Source organism: Staurois parvus, unplaced genomic scaffold (assembly GCF_062004578.1).
Source record: "Staurois parvus isolate SC_StPar_1 unplaced genomic scaffold, SC_StPar_1.0 ptg001746l, whole genome shotgun sequence".
Classification (NCBI taxonomy): domain Eukaryota; kingdom Metazoa; phylum Chordata; class Amphibia; order Anura; family Ranidae; genus Staurois; species Staurois parvus.
In genome coordinates, this window is record NW_028319542.1 from 156,815 (window position 1) to 181,233 (window position 24,419).

At 45.3% G+C, this 24,419-nt stretch overlaps 1 protein-coding gene across 1 annotated transcript in view; it reads left to right on the forward strand.

Annotated features, from left to right (window-relative positions):
• Window positions 1-3,821: 3,821 nt before the first annotated feature.
• Window positions 3,822-24,419, forward strand: part of LOC149434529 (pyruvate dehydrogenase protein X component, mitochondrial-like) — a 137,710-nt gene continuing 117,112 nt past the window's right edge. Inside the window, exon 1 of the mRNA XM_089663681.1 lies at window positions 3,822-3,979. Within this exon, the coding sequence (XP_089519807.1) occupies window positions 3,862-3,979 (118 nt within the window). The 5' untranslated portion in view covers window positions 3,822-3,861. The remainder of the gene's footprint in view (window positions 3,980-24,419) is intronic.

Below are 24,419 nucleotides of genomic sequence, written 5' to 3' on the forward strand. Positions count from 1 at the left end.
TTCTGGCAGCTCGACCATGCAGGTCATTCTTGTTCAAGTATCGTAGTATTGTGGTCTTTGAGACAACCACACCGTCTTTTTCTAGAGCAGCCTATATTTCTCCTGTGGTATCTGTGGGTTTTTCTTTGTATCCTGAACAATTCTTCTGGCAGTTGTGGCTGCAATCTTTCTTGGTCTACCTGACCTTGGCTTGGTATTAAGAGATCCCAGAATTTTCCTCTTTGGATATCTTTTTATATTTTTCTATAATATAAAGTTCAATTACCTTTTCTGCTCCCCATGGCTCAATATCTAGCCTGCTCAGTGCATCCATGTGTGAGCTAACAAACTCACTATTTATATACAGACACTAATTGTAGTTTATAAAGCCCCAGATGTGGAACATTAACCTTTAATTGCCATTTTATCCCAGGTGTGTCGCCTTGTGTGTCTGTACCAAGGCCAGGGAATGGAAACTTTTGATCCCGGCCATTTGGGTGATTTCTGTTATCATTATGATTTAAGAAGCAGCCAAACAACTGTGTGATAATAAATGGCTTCCTGTCATCACTATCCTTAACCAATTGCCTACCGGGCACTTTTACCCCCTTCCTGCCCAGGCCAATTTTCAGCTTTCGGTCCTCATGCACACTGGATGTTTTTACAGCGGCTGTTTTTGGCTTTTGACATTTTTTTTCTGCAACCAGTAAACCCCCCAGCATGTTATCCTATGTGTCCATCCCCGGCGTGTTATCCTATGTGTCCATCCCCGGCGTGTTATCCTATGTGTCCATCCCCGGCATGTTATCCTATGTGTCCATCCCCGGCATGTTATCCTATGTGTCCATCCCCGGCATGTTATCCTATGTGTCCATCCCCGGCATGTTATCCTATGTGTCCATCCCCGGCATGTTCTCCTATGTGTCCATCCCCGGCATGTTATCCTATGTGTCCATCCCCGGCATGTTATCCTGTGTGTCCATCCCCGGCATGTTATCCTATGTGTCCATCCCCGGCATGTTATCCTATGTGTCCATCCCCGGCGTGTTATCCTATGTGTCCATCCACGGCATGTTATCCTATGTGTCCATCCCCGGCGTGTTATCTATGTGTCCATCCCCGGCATGTTATCCTGTGTGTCCATCCCCGGCGTGTTATCCTATGTGTCCATCCCCGGCATGTTATCCTATGTGTCCATCCCCGGCGTGTTATCCTATGTGTCCATCCCCGACGTGTTATCCTATGTGTCCATCCCCGGCATGTTATCCTATGTGTCCATCCCCGGCATGTTATCCTATGTGTCCATCCCCGGCATGTTATCCTGTGTGTCCATCCCCGGCATGTTATCCTATGTGTCCATCCCCGGCGTGTTATCCTATGTGTCCATCCCTGGCATGTTATCCTATGTGTCCATCCCCGGCATGTTATTCTATGTGTTCATACACACGTAGACTGGAATCAATGTTTTTTGGCTGGAAAAAAAAACCCAGGACTAGTGGATTTCTAGAGGAGTTTTTTAGCTGTAAAAACGCTATAACGCTGAAAAACGCGGCAAACCAGCGTTTTTGGACTTTTTTTGTTAAAAAAACCTAAAAAACGCTAACAAACGCAAATGCGAAATACAAAAACACTGAAAACTTATGTTTTTAAGGTGACTTTACACAGCTGTTACCAGCGTTATTAAAACATCCCCCCAGTGTGCATGGAGCCTCAATGTTATGGCACTTTGAATGACAATTGCGCGGTCATGCAACGCTGCACCTTAACTAAATTTTTATCACTGTTTTTAGACAAATAGAGCTTTCTTTTCGTAGTATTTGGTCACCATTGTTTTTTTTTATTTTTTGCTAAACAGAGGAAAAAAAGACCAAAAATTAAAAAAAAAAAAGTTTTCTTTGTTTCTGTTTTAAAGTTTTGGAAATAAGTGAATTTTCTCCTTTTCTGATGTGCGCTGATGAGGCTGCACTGATAAAGAGGCACTGATGAGGCTGCTATGATAAAGAGACACTGATGAGGCTGCACTGATGGGCACTGATGAGGCTGCACTGATAAAGAGGCACTGATGAGGCTGCACTGATGGGCACTGATGAGGCTGCACTGATAAAGAGGCACTGATGAGGCTGCTGCACTGATAAAGAGGCACTGATGAGGCTGCTATGATAAAGAGACACTGATGAGGCTGCACTGATGGGCACTGATGAGGCTGCACTGATAAAGAGGCACTGATGAGGCTGCACTGATGGGCACTGATGAGGCTGCACTGATAAAGAGGCACTGATGAGGCTGCTGCACTGATAAAGAGGCACTGATGAGGCTGCTATGATAAAGAGACACTGATGAGGCTGCACTGATGGGCACTGATGAGGCTGCACTGATAAAGAGGCACTGATGAGGCTGCACTGATAAAGAGGCACTGATGAGGCTGCTGCACTGATAAAGAGGCACTGATGAGGCTTCATTGATGGGCACTGATAAAGAGGCACTGATGGGCACTGATGAGAGTGCACTGATAAAGAGGCACTGATGAGGCTGCACTGATGGGCACTGATAAAGAAGCACTGATGAGGCTGCAATGATAAAGAGGCACTGATGAGGCTGCTATGATAAAGAGACACTGATGAGGCTGCACTGATGGGCACTGATGAGGCTGCTGCACTGATAAAGAGGCACTGATGAGGCTTCACTGATGGGCACTGATAAAGAGGCACTGATGAGGCTGCACTGATGGGCACTGATGAGAGTGCACTGATAAAGTGGCACTGATAAAGAAGCACTGATGAGGCTGCACAGATATGTGGCACTGATAAAGAGGCACTGATGTGGCTGCACTGATGGACACTGATAAAGAAGCACTGATGAGGCTACAATGATAAAGAGGCACTGATGAGGCTGCACAGATATGCAGCACTGATAAAGAGGCACTGATGAGACTTCACAGATATGCGGAACTGATGAGGCTGCACAGATATGCGGCACTGATAAAGAGGCACTGATGAGGCTGCACAGATATGCGGCACTAATAGGCAGCACTCATGGGCATTGATAGGCAGTACTGATAGGGCTACACGGATGATCAGTGTAGATGTCCTCTTTGAGAAAAGCCGCTCACCAGCTGGCAGCATGTAAGGAGAGGGCTGCTGATAACTGGCATTTCCTATTTACATTGTGATTGCACACAGCTGACCACATGGTAAAAGGCGGCTCTGATTGGCCCTTTACCTAGACACGTGACCAGCTGTGCAGGATCACAGTGCACGCCCCAGGTGTGGTTCTGGGATGACGTCCATAGGTGCCCTCCAAAAACCTGCCGACCGTGCTGTAAATATTTTTGGCGCGATCAGTCATATTTTCAGTAACAATGCCAAAATGTCAGGATGCAAATTTGTGAGCACAACTGTAGATAGCTAGACAGCCTGATTATGTGTCATTGCCAATTCATCCCAGAGATAGTATTCAACCATTGTAGTAGTTGTATAAAATTGTCTCCACTTTGGCCGCCATCTTTGCGGTGACTTCATCTTCAAAAACTTAGAAGTGGTCTCCAAAAAAATGGCAGCCGATGTCACCCGTAGTCAATCTGTACCACTCAGCTGTTGGAACTACAAAGCCCAGCGAGTTCTTGGTCATGTCTCCTGGGACTTATAGTGCCTCAGTGAAGCTATTCTCCTTCCTCACAGGGCTGTACCTCCTATATTCAGTATTTTTAGCTACGGCGATAAAGACTGTTTTTATGACACATTGGGTGTGATAGTGAGTGTTAGTGTGTGGTGAGGTGACGCTGTTTTTAGTGGTACAGCTCCGGACAGCCCTTGTGGTGGGATAAATCTGTTCAGGAAGTAGGCGGGGCAGCCCCGGTCAGGGTCCTGCGGGCGGGGAGGGAAGATGGCGGCCTCCTTGAGACTCGGCTGCAGGAGGCTGGTCAGGTCATTGGTGGGGGCCGTGCGGAGTCGGACACAGGAGGGCGGACTGAGGATTCTTCACACCGCGGAGAGGAGATGGGGTGAGAGGGAGGGGACAGGGTGATATTATGGGGGGAGGGAGGTGTGGCTGGACATGGCTTGTGTGGGACTACAAGTCCCAGTGTGACCAGAATACCTCAGGTGGTGTGTGAGGAGCCGAGAGAGTGTCATGTGTGTGTTCACCCAGCCAGGGGCGCTCTCTGACTGTCTCCATATCCCGTCCAGGGGGGTGATGGGCTTGTTGGCTATCCTATATGTACAGTGCCTTGATAAAGTATTCATACCCCTTGGAATGTTCCCCATGTCAGGTTACAACCAAAAACTTCAATGTATTTTATTGGGATTTGATGTGATAGACCAACACAAAGTGGCACATAATTGTGAAGTGGAAGCAAAATGAGAAATGGTTTCCAAAATTTTTTTACAAATTATGTGAAAAGTGTGGCAGCATTTGTATTCAGCCCCCCGGAGTCAGTACTTTGTAGGACTCCCTTTGGCTGCAATTACAGCTGCAAGTCTTTTTGGGGACGTCTCTCCCAGCTTTGCACATCTAGAGGGACATTTCTGCCCATTCTTCTTTGCAGAATAGCTCAAGCTCTGTCAGACTGGATGGAGAGCGTCTGGGAACAGCAATTTTCAGGTCTTGCCGAAGATTCTCCATTGGATTCAGGTCAACCAAGCAACCAAAGAGTTTAAGGGAAAGAAGTGGAATGTTATGCAATGGCCAAGTCAATCACCTGACCTGAATCCGATTGAGCATGCATTTCACTTGCTGAAGACAAAACTGAAGGGAAAATGCCCCAAGAACAAGCAGGAACTGAAGACAGTTGCAGTAGAGGCCTGGCAGAGCATCACCAGGGATGAAACCCAACGTCTGGTGATGTCTATGCGTTCCAGACTGCAGGCTGTAATTGACTGCAAAGGATTTGTAACCAAGTATTAAAAAGTGAAAGTTTGATTTATGATTATTCTGTCCCATTACTTTTGGTCCCTTAACAAGTGGGAGGCACATATGCAAACTGTTGTAATTCCTACACCGTTCACTTGATTTGGATGTAAATACCCTCAAATTAAAGCTGACAGTCTGCAGTTAAAGCACATCTTGTTCGTTTCATTTCAAATCCATTGTGGTGGTGTATAGAGCCAAAAATGTTAAAATTGTGTCCATGTCCTAATATTTATGGACCTGACTGTAATTTGAATCAATTTGTAAAAAAAAGTCCACAAAACACGTGCCACCAGTTATAAATAAACAAAAATAATCGTCCACGTGTGTAATCTTCAATATGGCTGGATTTAGAAAACTCCAGCAATAAACATAAATATGGCAGGTCAAAAAAAGGTGGGATCCTTCTCTAGTAAGATTGTCCCCTCCCCTTCATGAAGCCACCCCACAGGGTCAAAACGCGTTTGTGCTATTAAGAGCAGCCAACCGCTCAATCCTTCACGTCAAATTCGGTATCACAAACAGTGGTGGTATCCCCCTTCAGAACTTACAAGTATCAAGGATCCTGATATCCGGGTGGTTTTCATATGATCTAATTGCAACTTGGCTTCCTCATCGGTGTTTGTAAAACAAGAAGAATCCTTCCTTCCATCGTGTGATTTTGTTTCATTTATTAGTGTATTAAAATACTATAAACGCTCACTCACGTGTTAATTAAAAAAATTGCTCACAGATCCTCATAGGAACTCCCGGGTGTATTCCTATGAATGTATCAAAAAGGCGATTGCGCCGGAAGTGATGTCACCATGTCTCCGTTTCTCGTCCGACGCGTTGCATCACTAATCACGTGACTTGATCAGGAACATTAGGGGTTTATTTGAAATTTCACTTTAATTTTATAATTTGTACAAAATAAGTGTGGGAGTGCAGCACCATTTTTGTTACATTTTTGATCCGTATTCTATCCAGGTGTATAGCCAGGTGTCAGTGGCAACCCATTCCTAGGACATTCGTTTATTCAGGGTAGCGCAGGTGGTTCTCCATTGTTTTTAATAAAAGCGATTACATTTTTTTTTAAAGGGACAGTGCAAAAAAAAACATATACATTTTTAAAAAAAATTTAAAGTGCCCCCCGTGCTCGCCACGTAGTGGTGAACGCATACGTAGGCCATGCCCACATACGTAAATGGTGTTCAAAACACACACGTGAGGTATCGCCACGAACGTCAGAGCAAGAGCAATAATTCTCACACTAGACCTCCTCTGTAACTTTACACTACTAACCTGTAGAAATTTTTAAAGCATCACCCATGGAGGTTTTTAAGTACCACAGTTTCACGCCATTCCACCAGCGTGCGCAATTTCAAAGTGTGATGTTTGGTATCTATTTACTTGCCGTAACATCCTCTTTCATATTTTATAAAAAAATTGGGTTATATGTTTGTTTTTTTTGTTTGGTTTTTTTTAGTCCATGTTTTTTTTCCCAAAAAATATATATGAATTTTTAAAACTGCGCTTTTCGGTTTCCAGCCAAGTGCATTTTGAATTTTCATTTCGGTGCACCGCTAGCTTTTAGGCCAAAAGGTTCAATTTTGGTCTCCTCTGACCAGAGCACCTTCTTCCACTTGTTTGCTGGGTCCCCCACATGGCTTCTCACAAACGGGACTTCTTGTGGCTTTCAACAATGGCTTTCTTCTTGACACTCTTCCATAAAGGTCAGATTTGTGAAGTTCACGACTAATAGTTGTCTGTGGACAGATTCTCCCACCTGAGTTGTGGATCTCTGCAGCTCCTCCAGTTCCCATGGGCCTCTTGGCTGCTTCTCTGATTAATGTCCTCCTTGCCCAGCCTGTCAGTTTAGGTGGACGGCCATGTCTTGGTAGGTTTGCAGTTGTGCCATACTCTTTCCATTTTCGGATGATGGATTGGACAGTGCTCCATGAGATGTTCAAAGCTCGGGATATTTTTTTTATAACCAAACCCGCTTTAAACTTTTCCACAACTTTATCCCTGACCTGTCTGCTGTATTCCTCGGCCTTCATGATGCCGTTTGTTCACTTATGTTCTCTTAACACACTTCCTGAGGGCTTCACAGAACAGCTGTATTTACACTGAGATGAAATTACACACAGATGGACTCTGTGTACTAGTTAGGTGACTTCTGAAGGCAATTGATTCCACTAGATTTTAGTTAGGGGTATCAGAGTAAAGGGGGCTGAATACAAATGCACGCCACACTTTTCAGATATTCAGTTGTAAAAAAATGTTTAAACAATTTTATCATTTTCCTTCCACTTCAAAATTATGTGCCACTTTGTGTTGGTCGGTCACATAAAATCGCAATAAAATACATTTACGTTTTTGGTTATAACATGACAAAATGTGGAAAATCTCAAGGGGTATAAATATGAATCAAGGCACTGTATATCATTTTTTTAAAAAATATAAATGACAAAGTGGTTGTAAACCTCAGACATGAAATACGAACAAAGCATGTCCCTCTATAGTGTGTACTTGTCTCAATCCAGAGCACTAAGTGTCATTTCTGTCTGCTGCCTTAGCTCTGTTCCTGTGTGTTGTGTGAAGTGGGTGTTTCTCTTTCCTAAAATAAGCTCTCAGAGCTCTCCCCACTGAGCTCTGCAGAGAGTAACTTCAGCTCTCCACCACCTGTTTTCTGAACTTTCAAACAAGCTTTATAAATTTCAGAACTTTGAATGGATGTAGATAAAAGGAGACTGCAGATATACAGGTACAACTTATGTAGGAGGATTTGTTTAATCTCTGTGCATCACCTGAGGCCAATCACTTCACTGGATATATGGAAGGGTTTACAATCACTTTAATTTTTTTTTCTGTTTTTAGATATATATATTTTTCCTGAATGGTCAGCACTGTGAACATGTAGCCAGTACTGTCATCCCTGCACAGAGAGGAGAGAAAACCGCAGGGATTTAACCCCTCGCCTACAGGGCACTTATACCCCCTTCCTGCCCAGGCCAATTTCCAGCTTTCAGCGCTGTTGCACATTGAATGATAGTTGCGTGGTCATGCAACACTGTACCCATATGACATTTTTAGCATTTTTTTTTGTGACCGCTTTATTTTGGTGATATTTAATCACCTCAGGGTTTTTTATTTTTTCTTAAACCAAAAACTACTGAAAATTTTGAAAAAAAAAGTTTTTTCTTAGTTTTTGTTATAAAATTTTGTAAATAAGTGATTTTTCTCCTTCACTGATATGCACTGATAGGCTGCACTGATGGACACTGATAGGTGGCACTGATGAGGAGGCACTGGTAGGTGGCACTGATGGGCATTGACACGCATCACTGATGGGCACTGAAAGGCAGCACTGATGGGTGGCACTGATGGGCGGCACTGATATATGGCACTGATGGGCGGCACTGACTGGCACTGATGGGCGGTAATGAAAGGCAGCTCAGATGGGCACTGATATGTGGCATTGATGTGCACTGGTAGGCACTGATATGTGGCATTGATGTGGCACTGTTCAGCACTGGCAGCTGGCACTGATGGACACTGATATGTGGCACTTCTGGTGCCACACTGATCATCAGGGCACACTGATCATCAGTGCCCTGATGATCAGTGTACATGTCCCCTCCGTGGACTGCCGATTACCGGCTCTCCTCTCGAGCTCTGAGCGTGACAGCTCGAGAGGAGAGAAATGCCGATAACCGGCATTTCCCTGTTTACATGTGATCAGCTATGATTGGACTCAGCTGATCACATGACCGAGCCGACATCTTCGGCTCTTTCCGTAGATCGGTGATCCGCTGTGTCCGAGGAACACAGCACACTGCCGATTGCCGCGCTGAGAATGGGAGGACGTCATAGGACGTCCTCCCAGAACGAGAGAACCACTTTGCGCCCGTCATTGGACTATTTGGCGGGCGGGAGGTGGTTAAACTGAGCAGCCAAGGGACTGTGGGGGGGCGTAAGAATGGGATGGGTGTTTGTGGGTGCGGTTGGTGACTGGATATTCACGGAGTTGGTCCTCCAATGTAATGTAAAGAGGCACTGTGATATAAGAGGGCTGAACTGTAAAATGGCACTGTATTGATTACAGTGAAGACCCCCTAGCAATCACAGTGCTCCTTGCAGTTATGTCCCCCCTTTTTTCTCTAATCAGAGTGCCCCTTTTTACTCTCTGCCTCTCCTACACAGTCCTACCTTCAGCAAAGGGACATCCCCATATAGCAGAGAGACAGCCCAATCCACCACACACACGCACACCGCTACAGAGTGGGATGTGTGGCTGTAACACACTGCGCTCACCTTCCTTCCCTGTGCAGCTGTCATGGTTAGGAGAGAGCCCGCCGTTGTCTCGTGCAGTGTATTTCCAACGGCTGGCCTGGGAAGTAGGTGTCCTCTTCTGCACCTCCCAGTTTTCTGGCGCCAGCCCTGCTGTAGGTGTGGTCACATAGCAGGAGGAAAGCGGCAACTGCGGTCTGTACTAACCCTGTCCAGACTGCGGCCACCGCTTACCTCCCTCTGTGCGGCCCAGTCATCAACAGGCCATTCTTCATATGAGACCTGGCCCACCGGGCATATGCCCGGAGTGCCCTATGGCCAGTCTGAGCCTGCCCTGAGGACACCGCAGGGTTGGAGGGATTTCGACTCACTTCTCTGTTTTGTTTATGGAACAAGAAGTGAAGGCAAATCTCCCCAATTGGGAACAGATGGACGGAAAAAAAATTTGCCAGTGGTTATAGCCCTCCCTTGCTCTATCCAAAATGAGAAAAAAAAGTTTTGCCTAAAGTTCTATGCTGTAAATGCTGCACCAGTGTGCCACAACTGTGTGCATCGCATGCAGTTGCCATGGCATGTATACCTTTGTCCACTGCCTTTGAAACTTATCCTTCGAAGAGGAACTTAACCACTTGACCTTCAGAAGATTTACTCCCCTCCATGTCCAGGCCAGTTTTTGCTATAAGACACTGCGCTATTTTAGCAACTTCCCGACCACCCTATAAGCAGAAATACTGCTAGAGGGCGGCACGGGTGTGCAAAATCAAGTGTATATATACATGATTTTGCATTTTTGGGTAGGGGGACGTGCGTGTGCACTATCTGCGCTGCCATTTGCGGCCATGGCTGTAAATCACCGAGTCCTGGCCGGTAATTACTTGCCAACACCCGGTGATTTCCGAAGATCTTTGATTGGGAGGAGAACTGTTTTGTTTACGAACAGTTCTCCCCCCTGTCGGCTCAGGCACACTGCTCTGGATGCACACAGTTAACCCTTTGGTCGCACCTCATGTTAACCCCTTCCTGCCCATTGCCATTAGTACAGTGTCAGTGCTTTTTTTTTTTTTTTTTTTTTTTTTAGCACTGATCACTGTATTGGTGTCACTGGGGATGTCAGTGCAAAGTCAGTTCCCACCAGTGTCAGAATGTTCGCCACAGTCCCGCTGTAAGTCATTGATCGCTGCCATTACTAGTAAAAATAATAAAAAAAATTCCAGTGTGTATATATACCACCATTTGTAAACACTATAACGTTCATGTAAACCTAACGTACATTTACACGTGTTAAGATTTGTTTTTTAGCAAAGACATGTAGCAGATTACATTTTGGCCTAAATTTGACGAAATTTGATTTTTTTTTTTCTGCATATGTTTAATAGCAAAAAGTCAAAAATATTGTTTTCTTTCTCAAAATTGTCGGTCTTTTTTTTTATAGCGCAAAAAAACATAAAAACTGCACAGGTGATCAAATACCACCAAAAAAAAAAGCTCAAGTTGTGGGAAAAAAAAGGATGAAAAAGGTGAAAAGAAATCCCAATAAGTTTATATTGATTGGTTTGCTCAAAAGTTATATCCCCTACAAACTCTAGTATATATACTGGAATTATTTAATTAAATTATTTTTTTACTAGTAGAGGTGGCGATCAGTGGCACTGCGATATTGTGGTGGACAATCTGATACTTTGTAGGAACCAGTGACACTAATACAATGATCAGTGTTAAAAATATTCACTGTACTAATGACAGTGGCTAGGAAGGGGTAAACATCTAGGGTGATCAAAGGGTTAATTGTTTGCCTAACCAGTGTTTTTGTGTGTACTTTCAGGTGCTTTTACTAAGGGATGTGATGATTTTATTCTCTGCAAAATCCAAGCAACAAAATCCAGCACTTCCCTGCTGATAGGACGGAGCTCTGCATTGTTTACTCCGTCCAGTGTGTCACCTTGCGGGTGCCAGCAAATGGATGACCGCTGGCACCCGCTGATCGGCTTCTGCTGTCTCTAATCAGAGCAGAAGTGACGTGTCCTACCAGGAAGTGCAGAATCACGTACATATGTGATTCTGCACAGAGCAGCCGTCCTGTAGCAGTAAAGCCGCTATAGGGCGGTTGGCAATTTGGTTAAAGTGACACTGAACTTTGGATTTAAAAAAGGCAATTCTATTGCTCTCAGCCTTCTCTAAAATCCTTTTTTTTTCCCTCGCCTTTCAGGACAGCACCTGGAGAGAGAGCGCAGCTCTACCCGTAACACAGGAAACACCGCAACTTAAAAGTCCACCTCTTCCATCATGCCCTCAGTTATAGTGTTTGCTCTGCCATGGTGGAAGCGCCGCAGGGGGCTGCGCTGTCTCCAGCGGAGGAGTGCGTCGGACTTTTACCTCCCAGATGGATTGTAAGGACCAGCCCAGCTCCTTCCTCCAGTTGAGGGGAGGGGGGGGGGTGTTTCGTCGTTTTTTATGCTCAGGGGAGCCATGACCAGCCGGGAGTCCTGCCGCATTTTTTCCCTTCGCAGGGAGCAGGTCTCCCGGGGTTCCGGGCCATGGGAAGCCTTCAGGCGACTTTCGGAGGTTCTGGAAGGTCCAGCTGGCAGGGAATACCGTGCTGGTGGGCAGGACTTCCGGCGGGGGCATGGCAGCATTGGTTCTGGCTGCTGGAACGCAAAGGGAGAAGGCAGCTGCTTCCGGGTCACCAGCGCTTTGAAGACTGGCAGGGACTTTAAAGGACCACAGGTCTCAGCAAGCTGCACTCTCTGCAGGATGGAGGAGACAGAGGTAATGGGGGTATAGTGGTACCTTCTATACTTACAGTGGGGCTCCTTTTGGTTTTTCTTCTAGTATGTTTTTTTTTGTTGCCTCCCCTGGGAAGCCTGCTGCTGTGGCAGAGCAGTGACTTCACTCTGTTCCACTGTTCAGGGGGATGATTTTGGGGTATTATGGGCTAAGTCTCCCCCCCTCTCCTCTCTCTCGCACCTTCGCACTGTGGGTTAGGAGGGTGGGCTGAGGAGGATCCGGTGGGACGGGAGCCTGATGTGTTTTTTTCCTGTTGTCCTGCTACTTTCCTAGATTTCAGGCCACGGTCAAGACAAAGCTGGTCACGCCAGTTAAAAGGAAGTGTCTTGTAGGAATCCCCTGAGAGATTCATGGCCAAAAACCACTTTTGTAAAGCATGTGTGGTAGATTTAGTAAAAGAAAAATCTTCTCAGCAATGCAGTGACATGTTTGCTTCTGTCAAGAAGGGATTGTCGGAGACTTTGGGTTCAGTCTGATCCTTGTTGGATAAACTGCCGACGCTTCACTCGGCTTTGCAACAGAGCACCTTGTCAAGTCCACAGCCCTCCTTTTTCAGGCCAAAAGGAAATCGGCAACTCAGATGGAGAGAGAGAGCGTCCTTCCTTCCCTCAGATTCGGAGTAAGAGTACATTGAGGAGCAGGTTGCAAGCTCGTTCAGATACAAACTATCGTTGGAGGAGGTGGACGACCTGCTGAAAGCAATCTATGCGACGCTAGAAATCCAGGAGAATGTCCGGCTGTCAGTCCACAATAAAATGTACCAAGGCCTGGGAAAAGCTAAACATAGTCTTCCCGGTCCATCAGGTATTCTCAGACTCCGTAAAGAAAGAATGGAAGGATCCAGAAAGGGGCCATAAGAAGAAGGTTTCCCTTCAAGGGAGACGAGTCCCTGGTGTGGAATAAGAAACCAAGGTTGGATGTGGCTTTTTTGTAAGTTTCAAGGTTCACTGGCTTGGCTTTTGAGGATATGGGCATTCTGAAGGATGCAATGGATAAGAGGGCAGACTCACTCCTTAAAAAAAGCATGGGACTCGCTTGACCAACCTCAAGCCGGCTATGGCCTCCATGGTAGTGATGAGAAATTTACAGTGCTGGTTAGAACAGTTGAGGGATCATGTCGAGGCAGGGACCTAAAGGAGGGAGCTTTTGGAGTTATTTCCGGTCCTTCTGCATCGGCAGAATCTATCAGAATGACAGCCAGGTCTTCAACGTCGGTCAACTTGGCAAGGAGAGCCATCTGGCTCAAGACCTGGTCAGGAAACTCAGCTTCTAAGGGGAAATTATGCGGAATCTCCCTTTCAGGGGACCTGCTCTTCACCACAGATCTGGAATCGGTGCTGGATAGAATGGCGGATAAGAAAAAGGCTTTCCTGTTGAAAAATAAGGATAAGAAATAAGGAACAGACCCAGAAAAGAAATTGGAGTTTCCAGAGAAACAGGGGTAAGGGGGGTACTCTTCAGACCCCCAGAGCGGCCGTCCAACAGCCAGTGACATCTCTATTCTGGTGGGAGGGAGGCTTCGGGCCTTCTCCCTACTGTAGGGAAAAAACAACATCAGGTGCCTTTGTCAGCAATATCATGACCCAGGGGTACGGCCTGGAGTTCTATCGGACCTCACCAACCAGATTTTGTGTGACCAGTGTCCCAAGGAGTCAGGAGATGGCCTCAGCAATGATGTCCCTTTTGAAGGAACTGATGCAGCAGGAGGTCATCATTCAGGTGCCAAGGTAACAAGAAGGCCGGGGGTTCTACTTGCACATCTTCTTAGCTCAAAAGCCTTCAGGGAAGTTCCATCTAATCTTGAATCTGAAGTTACTGAGCAAGTCCATTCAGTACAAGCTGTTGGATTTATACAATTATACAATTTATACAATTTTTTTCAGTGAGGAAGCTGCTATCCCCGGGTTGCTTTATGGTGACTATCGATCTACAGCATGCTTACTTTCATATTCCGATAGCACAATCTTTTCAGAAGTTACTCCGACTGGCAGTCAATCTGGGATTGTCCATCTGGCACCTGCAGTTCAGGGCATTACCCTTTGGCCTGTCATCTTCTCCAAGGTCATGGCAGAAGCACTAAAGTCTGTGAGGTTGAGAGGGATTTCAGTGGTGCCATACTTAGACGACCTACTTGTGTTTGCAAAAACCAGGACGCAGGTGCTATTAGATCTTCAGATGACTCAGGCTCATCTGAGAATCTTGGGGTGGCTGTTAAATCTGGAAAAGTCCAACTTGATTCCGGCCCAGAGAATAAGGTTCCTGGGTTATATGCTAGATTCTGTTCAACAAAGGATATTCCTCCCAGAAGAGAATAAAGAAAGGATCCAGTCGGCCCTGAGACAGGTTCAGTGCAACCTGTTGGTGTCGGTCAGAGTGGCCATGTCTGTTCTGGGACTGTTTACCATCACCATCCCAGCAGTTCAGTGGCTAGATTCCTTTCCCGCCCCCTCCAGGAAGACATCCTGTGAAAGTGGACATATCAAGATCTGCTGGACACGTCTATAAGGATCTTTCCAAAGGTGAAGATGGCACTTTGGTAGTGTCGAGATCTGACCAATTTAGGGAGGGGGCTGCCATGGCCTACAGACGCGAGTGCATGAGCGTGGGGAGCCCACTTCGGAGATCAGTTGGCACAGGGCCCGTGGTCCAAAGTGGAGGCCAGGAAGTCCTCAAGCTAGAAAGAACTGAAAGCCATCCAGCTAGGTCTTTCCCTTCAACAGTGGGTGAAAGGGAAGCACATTCAGGTCCTATCGGACAATACAACAGCGGTAGCTTACATTTCAAGGCAGGGGGGCACAAGGAGCAGGGGATTCCTGGAGCTGGCACTAGAGATCCTGTCTTGGGCTGAAAAGAATTTGGCCTCCCTCTCAGCCATTCATGTAAAGGGCTTGCAGAATTGGCTGGATTTGTCTTTATTTTTTACAGGGCCTCACAAAGAAACCGTTTGAGCCTCTAGAGGAAGCCTCGGTACGAAATTTAGTTCTAAAAACTATTTTTCTAATTGCCATCACGTCAGCTCGAAGGATTAGTGAGATCCATGCGCTGTCGGTCTCCGAACGTTTTTTAGTTATTTTTCTGGATCAAGTGGTCCTTAGAACGGATCCGGGCTTTCTTCCGAAAATCTCCTCATCCTTTCATCGTACGCAGGAAATAGTATTGCCTACATGGGTACAGCTCCAGCTAATCCAAGGGAAGAGGCGTTTCATACACTAGACATGCGAAGATGTCTGTTGAGATTTTTGGAAGTGTCCAAGGAGTTTAGAAAGTCGAACTTCTTATTTATACTGTTTACGGGAAACCGCAAAGGGGAGATCCTCCAAGAGTACTCTGGGCAGATGGCTCAGACAGGCCATCAAAGAAGCCTATGGGGCATTAGACAAAGTTCCTCCAGAGGGGGTTGCAGCACACTCTACAAGATCGGTGGCGGCCTCTTGGGCAGAAATGGCTGTTGCATTTCCAGAACAGATTTGCAAAGCGGCTATGTGGTCCACTTTTTCCACATTTATACGCCATTATAAAGTGGATTTGTTGGCTATGACAGACCAGTCTTTCGTTACGAAGGTACTGCAAGCGGTGGTCCCACCCTAGGGGTAAGTTACTCTGTTATCCTCTCTGGGTGCTGTCCTGAAAGACGAGGGGAGAAATCCTTAGACTTACCGGTGACGGTATTTCTAGGAGCCTTTCAGGACAGTAGCCTTTAACCCTCCCCTTTTTTTTTTTTTTTTTTTTTTTTTTTTATATACTATGTCTGTATTTCTGTGGTTGGCACGGTATCTGTTTTTTCTGTTTTCCGGCATGTCAGAGGTTACTCGGTTATAACTGAGGGCATGGTGGAAGAGGCAGACTTTTAAGTTGCTGTGTTTCCTGAGTTATGGGTGGAGCTGCGCTCTCTCCAGGTGCTGTCCTGAAAGGCTCCTAGAAATACCGTAACCGTCTGCTGTGATCTGACTTCCTGTTAGAGGGTGGGTACAATCCCCCCTGTATGTTGGAATGTAGCCACCCTCTCTTGCTCAATCCTGAGATGGACTATGGGATATGTAGTGTAAATAACGTGACTGCAAATAACGTGCACTGCTCATTCCAAAGAAACAGAAGTGAGGGGAGAAAAGTAAAGGTTTGGGAGCTCATGTAGGATATTACCAGGAAGCAGAAAAACACAGTAAGAAATAATTTCATGAAAAATTCTGTGTCATTGCCTCTCTCCTGATGTAATTCCGTCACGCACGGCATGAATTCCATGGTGGTTCTGACTCTAAAGTGGCCATCTTGGCCTGCGCTTCCACTTCCTGGTTGGCAATAGTGAGGAGAACACAGTGACAGGTGCCGTGGAAGGAAAGACAATTGATGAGACTATTGTACTTCACTATCTTGTGAGTGTTTTTAACTACATTATCCAATAAATTGCTGTATACTACCGCACTTAGAAGTGCCTTCTTACATTGCTCTTCACCAGAGCTGGCTTTTTTCTGCAGTCCTCCCATAGAAGCCACATTTGTGAAGATTTTCTGATATTTTTGTCACACACAATGACCGCTCTGTCATAATTTCCCGCAACTGCTTCAGAGTTGCTGTAGGCCTCTTGGTAGCCTCTCTGACCAGTTTCCTCCTGTCTGTTTCATCCTGGAGCTACATTCTGATCCAGGGAGGGTCTGTATTGTACCAAATACCTTCCATGTCTTAATAATAGACTTCACTCTGCTTCTAGGCATACAAAAAGCCTTTAAAATGTTTTTGTATCCATCTCCTGATTGTGCCTATCCAAAACTTTATCCCAGAGATTTTTTGACAGTGCCTTGCCACCCATAGTTGATTAATTGCTTTAGTTGCACTTCCAGGGACTGAAATAGTCCAGGAAAGCTCTTTTCACGTTGGGCTAATCAAAATGATCACAGTTGAAAACAGATGAAAGTCAAACGTCTTTGTGCGCCATTGAAAAGGTGACTAGCTACACCTGATTGTTTTGTTTACAGGTGAGTCCTGTCAGTGTATGTACAGCGTCTACATGATCTCAGTCCTGTCAGTGTATGTACAGTGTATATATGATCTTAGTCCTGTCAGTTATGTACAGTGAGTTTGTGTCAAGTCAATAGATACCATATATGAGAGGTCTGAAAATTGCATGCATCTGCAGAATGGCAGCAGACTGCATTATAATTTTATATATAATTATGTACTTGCATATATTGCCAAAAGAATTGAGGCGCCTGCCTTTACATGAACATGGACTTTAATGGCATCCCAGTGTTAGTCCGCAGGGTTCAATACTGAGTTGGCCCCGCCCTTTGCAACTATAACAGCTTCAACTCTTCTGGGAAGGCCGTCCACAAGGTTTAGGAGGGTGTCTATGAGAAGGTTTGAACATTCTTCTAGAAGCACATTTGTGAGGTCAGGCACTGATGTCGGGGGAGGAGGCCTGGCTCGCAGTCTCCGCTCTAATTCATCCCAAAGGTGTTCTGTCAGGTTGAGGTCAGAACTCTGTGCAGGACAGTCAAGTTCCTCCACCCCAAACTCACTCATCCATGTCTTTATGGACCTTGCTTTGTGCCCTGGTGTGCAGTCATGTTGGAACAGGAAGGGGCCATCCCCAAACTCTTCCCACAAAGTTTGGAGCATCAAAAAAGTGCAAAATGTCTTGGTATACTGACGCCTTAAGAGTTCCCTTCACTGGAACTAGGGGGCCAAGCCCAACCCCTGAAAAACAACCCCACACCATAATCCCCCCTCCACCAAACTTTTACACTTGCAGTCAGGCAAGTACCGTTCTCCTGGCGACTGCCAAACCCAGACATGTCCATCGAATTACCAGACACAGAAGCGTGATTGGTCACTCCAGAGAACACGTCTCCACTGCTCTAGAGTCCAGTGGCGGCATGCTTTACACCACGGCATCCGATGCTTTGCATTGCACTTGGTGATGTAAGGCTTGGATGCAGCTGCTCGGCCATGGAAACCCATTCCATGAAGCTCTCTACGCACTGTTGTTGTGCTAATCTGAAGGCCACATGAAGTTTGGAGGTCTTTAGCTATTGACTCTGCAGACAGTTGTTGATCTCTGCGCACTGTGCGCTTCAGCATGCGCTGACCCCGCTCTGTCATTTTACTTGGCCTATCACTTGGTGGCTGAGTTGCTGTTGTTCCCAGTTGCTTCCACTTTGTTATAATCCCACTAACAGTTGAGCGTGGAATATTTAGTAGCCAGGAAATGTCTCGGATGGACTTATTGCACAGGTGACAACCTATCACGGGACCACGCTTGAATTCACTGAGCTCCTGAGAGCGACCCATTCTTTCACAAATGTTTGTAGAAGCAGTCTGCATGCCTAGGTGATGATTTTATACACTTGTGGCCATGGAGGGAATTGGAACACCTGAATCCAATGATTTGGAGGGTGCACCAATACTTTTGGCAATATAGTGTACATCCTAGGTGTGCAGCTTTTACATATGTGCAGAAGTGAGGTTTCTTTTATAATTTTTAAAACTTATTTTATTAAGTTTGATTATTACAACTTTTTAAATCCTGTATTGCTATTACAGGAGGCTGGCAAGCCCCCTGTGTTATCGATGTTGCAAGTGACAGGTCCTCATTAGGGAGACCTCAGTAGTCTGTTAGATCCCTAATATCTCGCCTGCACTTTGCCTTAGCAGATCGAGTAAAGAAATGGCTCTTCGTTTCCCTGCCACAGTTTGGTTCTGTGTTCACTGCACAGAGGAGAGGTCAGGTATGTTGGTATACCTCTCATCTGCGCTCCCTTCTGGCCTTTCTTTTTTTGTTCTTGGTGGCATACATCAACATTGAAAACCTTAATGAGACCTGTTGGGTGGTTTGCTGTGAAGAAAGCAGCATTATGCTGACTTATCTGTTGGCTCGTTGCTGAAACTTTGGCTCTGTAGCAGAGCTGCCATTGTTAATCCTTTACAACGCCTTGGGCTGGTAAAATAGCTGGTCCCCCCACAGGCCACTATGCTTTCTCCTGCTGACTCCTACTCACCACAGGACAGAGTAGTGATATAGGGTCGGCACGAAGAACAACATCAGGCGGGGACATGCTATTCCACACTCACAGAAGTGTAGAATAGTACCAGTGCCAGCTGGTATAGCTGCAAAAAGGCAAATCGAAACAAAAACGAGAAGCGCACCAACCTTGCGCATTACCTCAGTAACCTTCATAGCTCTGATGAAGAAGGGATGCCCTTCGAAACACGTCAGCTGTACTGAGTATCCACCCCCATGATGGGATCTGCGCTGGCTCTTTATCTTTCAGGTCCCTCTGAGGACTTACATGCCTGATTTTATTCGCTGTTTGTGAGTATTATTTTATAATTAATAAACTTTGGTTACTGAGGTAATGCGCAAGGTTGGTGCGCTTCTCGTTTTTGTTTCGATTTGCAGTATTGGTCGGGCTTCCCCAGCCTTATTTAGAGCTGCACAACTCTACATGCATTGGTGGTCAATCTTTCCAGGTCTGGTTCCATCTATTCGTCACCCGCCTGGGTCCTTGCGCGCAGGAGATTTATGATATATAGCTGCAAAAAGGACCAAGCTCCATAATAACCATGAAAGTTGGACTTTTTTTACACTAATACATTCCCTGAATTAAGTTTAAAAAATGTGTCAGTAGTTGTATCGCCATTCACCTCACTATATACTTCTAGTCCTATCTCAGTCCTGCTCTGTGCCCTTCTGCAGTGACTCTAGTTTGTGTTTTTCTCTTCACAGGACACAGAGAGAGTCATTGGGGTTGATTTACTAAAATTGGAGAGTGCAAAATCAGGTGCGTCGCTGCATAGAAACCAATCAGCTTCCAGGTTTTATTGCCAAAGTTTAATTGAACAAGCTGACGTTAGAAGCGGATTGGCTGCAATGCACAACTGCAACAGATTCTGCTTGCACCAGCTTTAGTAAATCTGCCCTATTGGCTCTTGCTGCTGTCAGTCAAATCCTGTGAGGAGGGAGCAGGTGGGGGGGGGGGGGGGGGGGGGGGGGGGCAGGGGCAAGATGCGCTATGTGTGAACACCGGACACACGAAGCTCGGCTCAGGAATGAGCCTGCAGGTATGCCTCCATAATAAGCATAGGAAGAGCCGAGAACACTGGTGGAGGACCCCAGAAGAGGAGCTTTGGAGCACCTCTGTGCAATACCAATGCACAGAGCAGGTAGGTATAACATGTTTATTTTAGAAAAATTTTAGAGAAAAAAAATTTACCTTTTCAATGACAAGCACTTGTTCACTAAATACAGATTTATGACAGGTTTCTTTTTTATTTAATCTTTTTATATAATTTCTTTTCTGTATAGCTACATGTTGTTTCCAGTAGATGGCAGAATGAGTCCGCTCACCGCGACTCCTAATTCCCATGTCTGTTATACCTTCTGCCTGCAGGGAACGTGATTTAATGAGGTCAGGCCTCAGTTGGTTGCCGGACTTGGGTAGTGATGGGAGAAAAAAATGAAGTGGTGATAACAGTGCATTGTCAGCTTGTCAGACCTTTCATATGTTTGTACGGCAAGCTTGCAGTTCCCTGGTGTGCTGATTTTATAAAGCGGCATGAGGACGTCTGCTTTGCAAAATAACTTTAGTTTTGTTTTTTTCCTTTTAAAATATACTCCTATGATTTATTTAAAGTGAAGTTCCAGACACCCCAAAAATGATGTCTGCTGCTGCAAATTGATGCCTTTTGCCTGATTTTAAATTATCTTCCTTCTAAAAATAGGTGCCTCCTGGGGCCTTCTGACTGTGGGTGATGCTAAACTCTGGTTTAAAAAAATCTTTTTTTTTTTTTTCTTGCTGCTTTGATCCGACTTGCTCTTAGAGGGGGACAACTTTCATTCTCCATGGCTCCACTGTATGTAGGAACATGGCCAATGTTTCCTTGCTCCATCCCAAGCTGGACTATGGGATTTTTAGTGTACATAGAACAGTGCCCATGACTACAAATAATGTGCACTGCTTGTTCCAAACAGAAGTGAGAGGAGAAAAGGAAGGTTCAGAAGTTCGGAGGAGATTACCAGGAGGCAGAAAAAGTAAGAAACCGTTTAAGGAAAAAATGGATTACAGGGCCATTAAGTGGTAGGGGATGGTGTGGATTATTTTTGGAGAATTAGGATATTTAGTGTCATTTTTACCACTTGACCTCCAGGTGACTAGGCCATTCTTTTGATATGCAGCCCTGCGTTACATTACGGACAGTTGTGCGGTCATTCAACACTGTAAATAACGTAACTCTGTCATTTTTTTTCCCCCACAAATGGAGCTTTCTTTTGGTGGTATTTGCTCCCCCCACTGGGTTTTTTATTTTTTGCGCTATAAACAAAAAGGAGACAGACAATTTGGAATAAAAAACATTTTTGTTTTACTTTCTGCTATAAAACATATCTAATAAAAATAAAAAAATAAAGGGAAACAAAATCCAGCACATTCCCACTAACAGGACAGAACTCTGCATTGTTTACATACGCAGAGCTCCGTCCAGTGTTTCTCATCGCCAATCAGTGGGTGCCGGCGGTCACCCATTGGTCGATACTGTCACAGCAGAAGCGGCGCAGGCGCGTGCACCCCCCCACTTGGAAGTGCAGAATCGCATGTGTGTATATATACATGATTCTGCACAGAGCAGCCACCCTGTATCAGTAAAACTGTTGTAGGGCAGTTGGCAAATGGTTAAATGATGGCACTGAATAGAACTAGTTTTTAGAGGCGCTATGGCCCTGACTACCAATTTGATCGTGTCATGAAATATACACACCCTGTATTCATTAAGTCACAGCACAGCTCTGCCTAGGGTAAGGAGGACCCGTTTTTTCTGTGTTGTGATTAAATGACACCTAACAGGTCTTGCCCCCCCCCCAGCCTGTAAATAGACTCTAACAGAAGAATTGGCAAACTGATGAACAAATCTCTCTGTAACTCTTGTCTCTGTTGCTCTCTCCTCCTTGTTAGTACATGAGCATTACAGCCAGGGTCGTGGATAAGGGGGTACCACCAGTCCTCCTGTATGGGGCACAGGCCAACAGGGGGGCCAAGGCAGCTGGGATAATTGGATGTGGGGAGGGAGGGAGATCAGCTCGAATTACTGGAACCGATCCTCTGGCTCTTCCTGCAGCAGCTGAAAGCTGGATTCTTCTCTCCCCCCCAGCTGCTGCAGAGATTGTCATACAGGGGATCAGTTCCAGTAATTGCTGCCGCCCGCTGCACCCATCACCCTCCCTGTGCACCATATGTTTCCCTCTGCTACCCAGGCCCCCCCCCCCTTTGTAACCCCACCCCAGCAGTGCTGCCGGCTTTCCTCCTCTCCTTACCACTAGCAGCTGCAAGCACACAATAGGATCCTTCAGAATGGAGAGTGGGGGATGGGTCTGGTAAATATGTCACATTTAACAGCCACCTTCTTTCCTGAATGAACACAGAGTGATCGGTACCAGTTACTCACTGTGTTCATTCAGAACTAAAGCATTGGAAACTTTTTTTTTTTTTTTTTTTGGAGGGGGCCCTGTCAGGTCGGCTGTATGGGGCCCCGTGGTTTCTAACGGCAGCCCTGATTACAGCACAACTGATTGGCTCTTTGTCGTGCTTCTCCCCATTACAGTCTAAACTCTACTATATGGGGACTGCAAATGGCTGACATTAGGTCAAGTTTAGATACTTACACTTGTTACCTGGTTCCCGCTCAGCCTATTGTACAATGACAGGTGGGCGGGATTGCGCTTCTTCTGGAAGGATGTCACATGATGTTCTTCCATTATTGCTGGGCATTCAGGCCCCCGGGGTTGCGCAGCAAGGCAAGTGTCCCTCAGACACAGCGAATCACCGATCAGGATAAAGAGCCAATGACATTGGCTCTTTACCATGTGACTAACTGTGTCCAATCATGCCAGTTATCGGCATTTCCTTTCCTGTGCTGTCACTGAGGAAAGTCGATAGCTAGCTTAGTCGATAGTGGCCCTATCAGCGCACATCAGTGAAGAAGAAAAATTACTTAATTGCAAAATTTCATAACTGAAACTAGGAAAACGGTGTGTGTGGTTTTCTTTTTTTTCTTTTTTTTTTTTTCAAACTTTGCAGTCTTTTTTTTTTCCTTTGTTTAGCAAAAAATAAAAAACCCAGTGGTGAATAGCACCAAAATAAAGCTCTATCTGTCTTTTAAAAAAGAAAAAAAAAAAAGAGCAATTGTCATTCATAATTCATAAAATTGGCCTGGGCAGGAAGGGGGTGAAAGTGCACAGTATTGAAGTGGTTTAACCTCCTCGGCGGTATGATTCTTTCCGATTTTTTTGTGCTGAAAGCGGTACATTTTTTTGCATGGAAATTTGTAGTTTTTTATTGTAGGCTGTAATTTTTAGGAATAACTCACTGAAATCTGTCTGAACAAGAGTCTATTAAACATTCCGGATATGATAAAATTTGAAACACGAAATCATAAATTATAATTTAATAATCATAAAAAATAATATAATAATAAATTGAATTCAATAATATAATCAAACCAAAAACACTGAAACTTGAAATACAGAGGCAAATTCGCACATCGCTGAGCAAAGTCGCAAAATTGTTTTCAGTGTCTGATGATGAATTTCCCCCACGAATCATTATCACTCAATTCTGCAAGTGGTTCTGATTTACTATCGCTGTTCTCTAGGTGGCCTAAAACCGCTTTTGACGTAAAGGGACACTTTTTGGACACCATGGACTTTTCTAAGGCAAAAAGAACATTCAAAATGCAGGCAGGGCACAGGACAAAGCAGTAGGGACAAAATGTATGTGAAATGCATTGAAATAGCAATGACCGCAAAAATTACATTTTTTAAAAAAATTCTAATTTCCCGCCGGTTCCGGCGCCCGTACGTCCCGACGTCACAGGGACCGGAACACAGAAGCCGGATGCTGGCATCCGCCGGAGGAGATGGCCGGGGACGCTGCAGGCGACACATCGCGGGAGCGAAGGGCAAGGTAAGTGCTGCAGGGACCCCCAGAGCAGTGCCGCATGGTAAGCCCGAGTGTAGCTCAGGGTTACCGCTTTTGGTACTCAAATTGTACCCCGAGCTACACTCGGGAAAACCGCTAAGGAGGTTAAAGAAAGGAAAAAAAATTGTTCCAGTATGAAAAAAGAAAGCGGGAGGAAATGATTACAGCATTATTAGTACTATACAGTATTTGCTTTTTTGTTTTAGGGTGTTCACTGGGGTGATTTTATGATCCAAGTGTAAAGAGTACAGGTAGTGACACATAGCACCTACCTCAAGATTGACAACAAACCAACTAAGCGTGAAATCCCATAAGAATGCACTCCAATACATTGCAAGAGGGTATCTTCCTGGAATTTCAAGCTCCCAATCTTACCTGTGATTCCAGGAGGTGTCGGAGGCTGGGAACAAGGTTGTTGGTTTTTTTTTTGTTTTTTTTTTTAATCTTTAAGTGGGGTTGGTAAATGTTTTGTTTACAAATTACTTTTCAAAGCCATTTGTATTGGGGATAGAG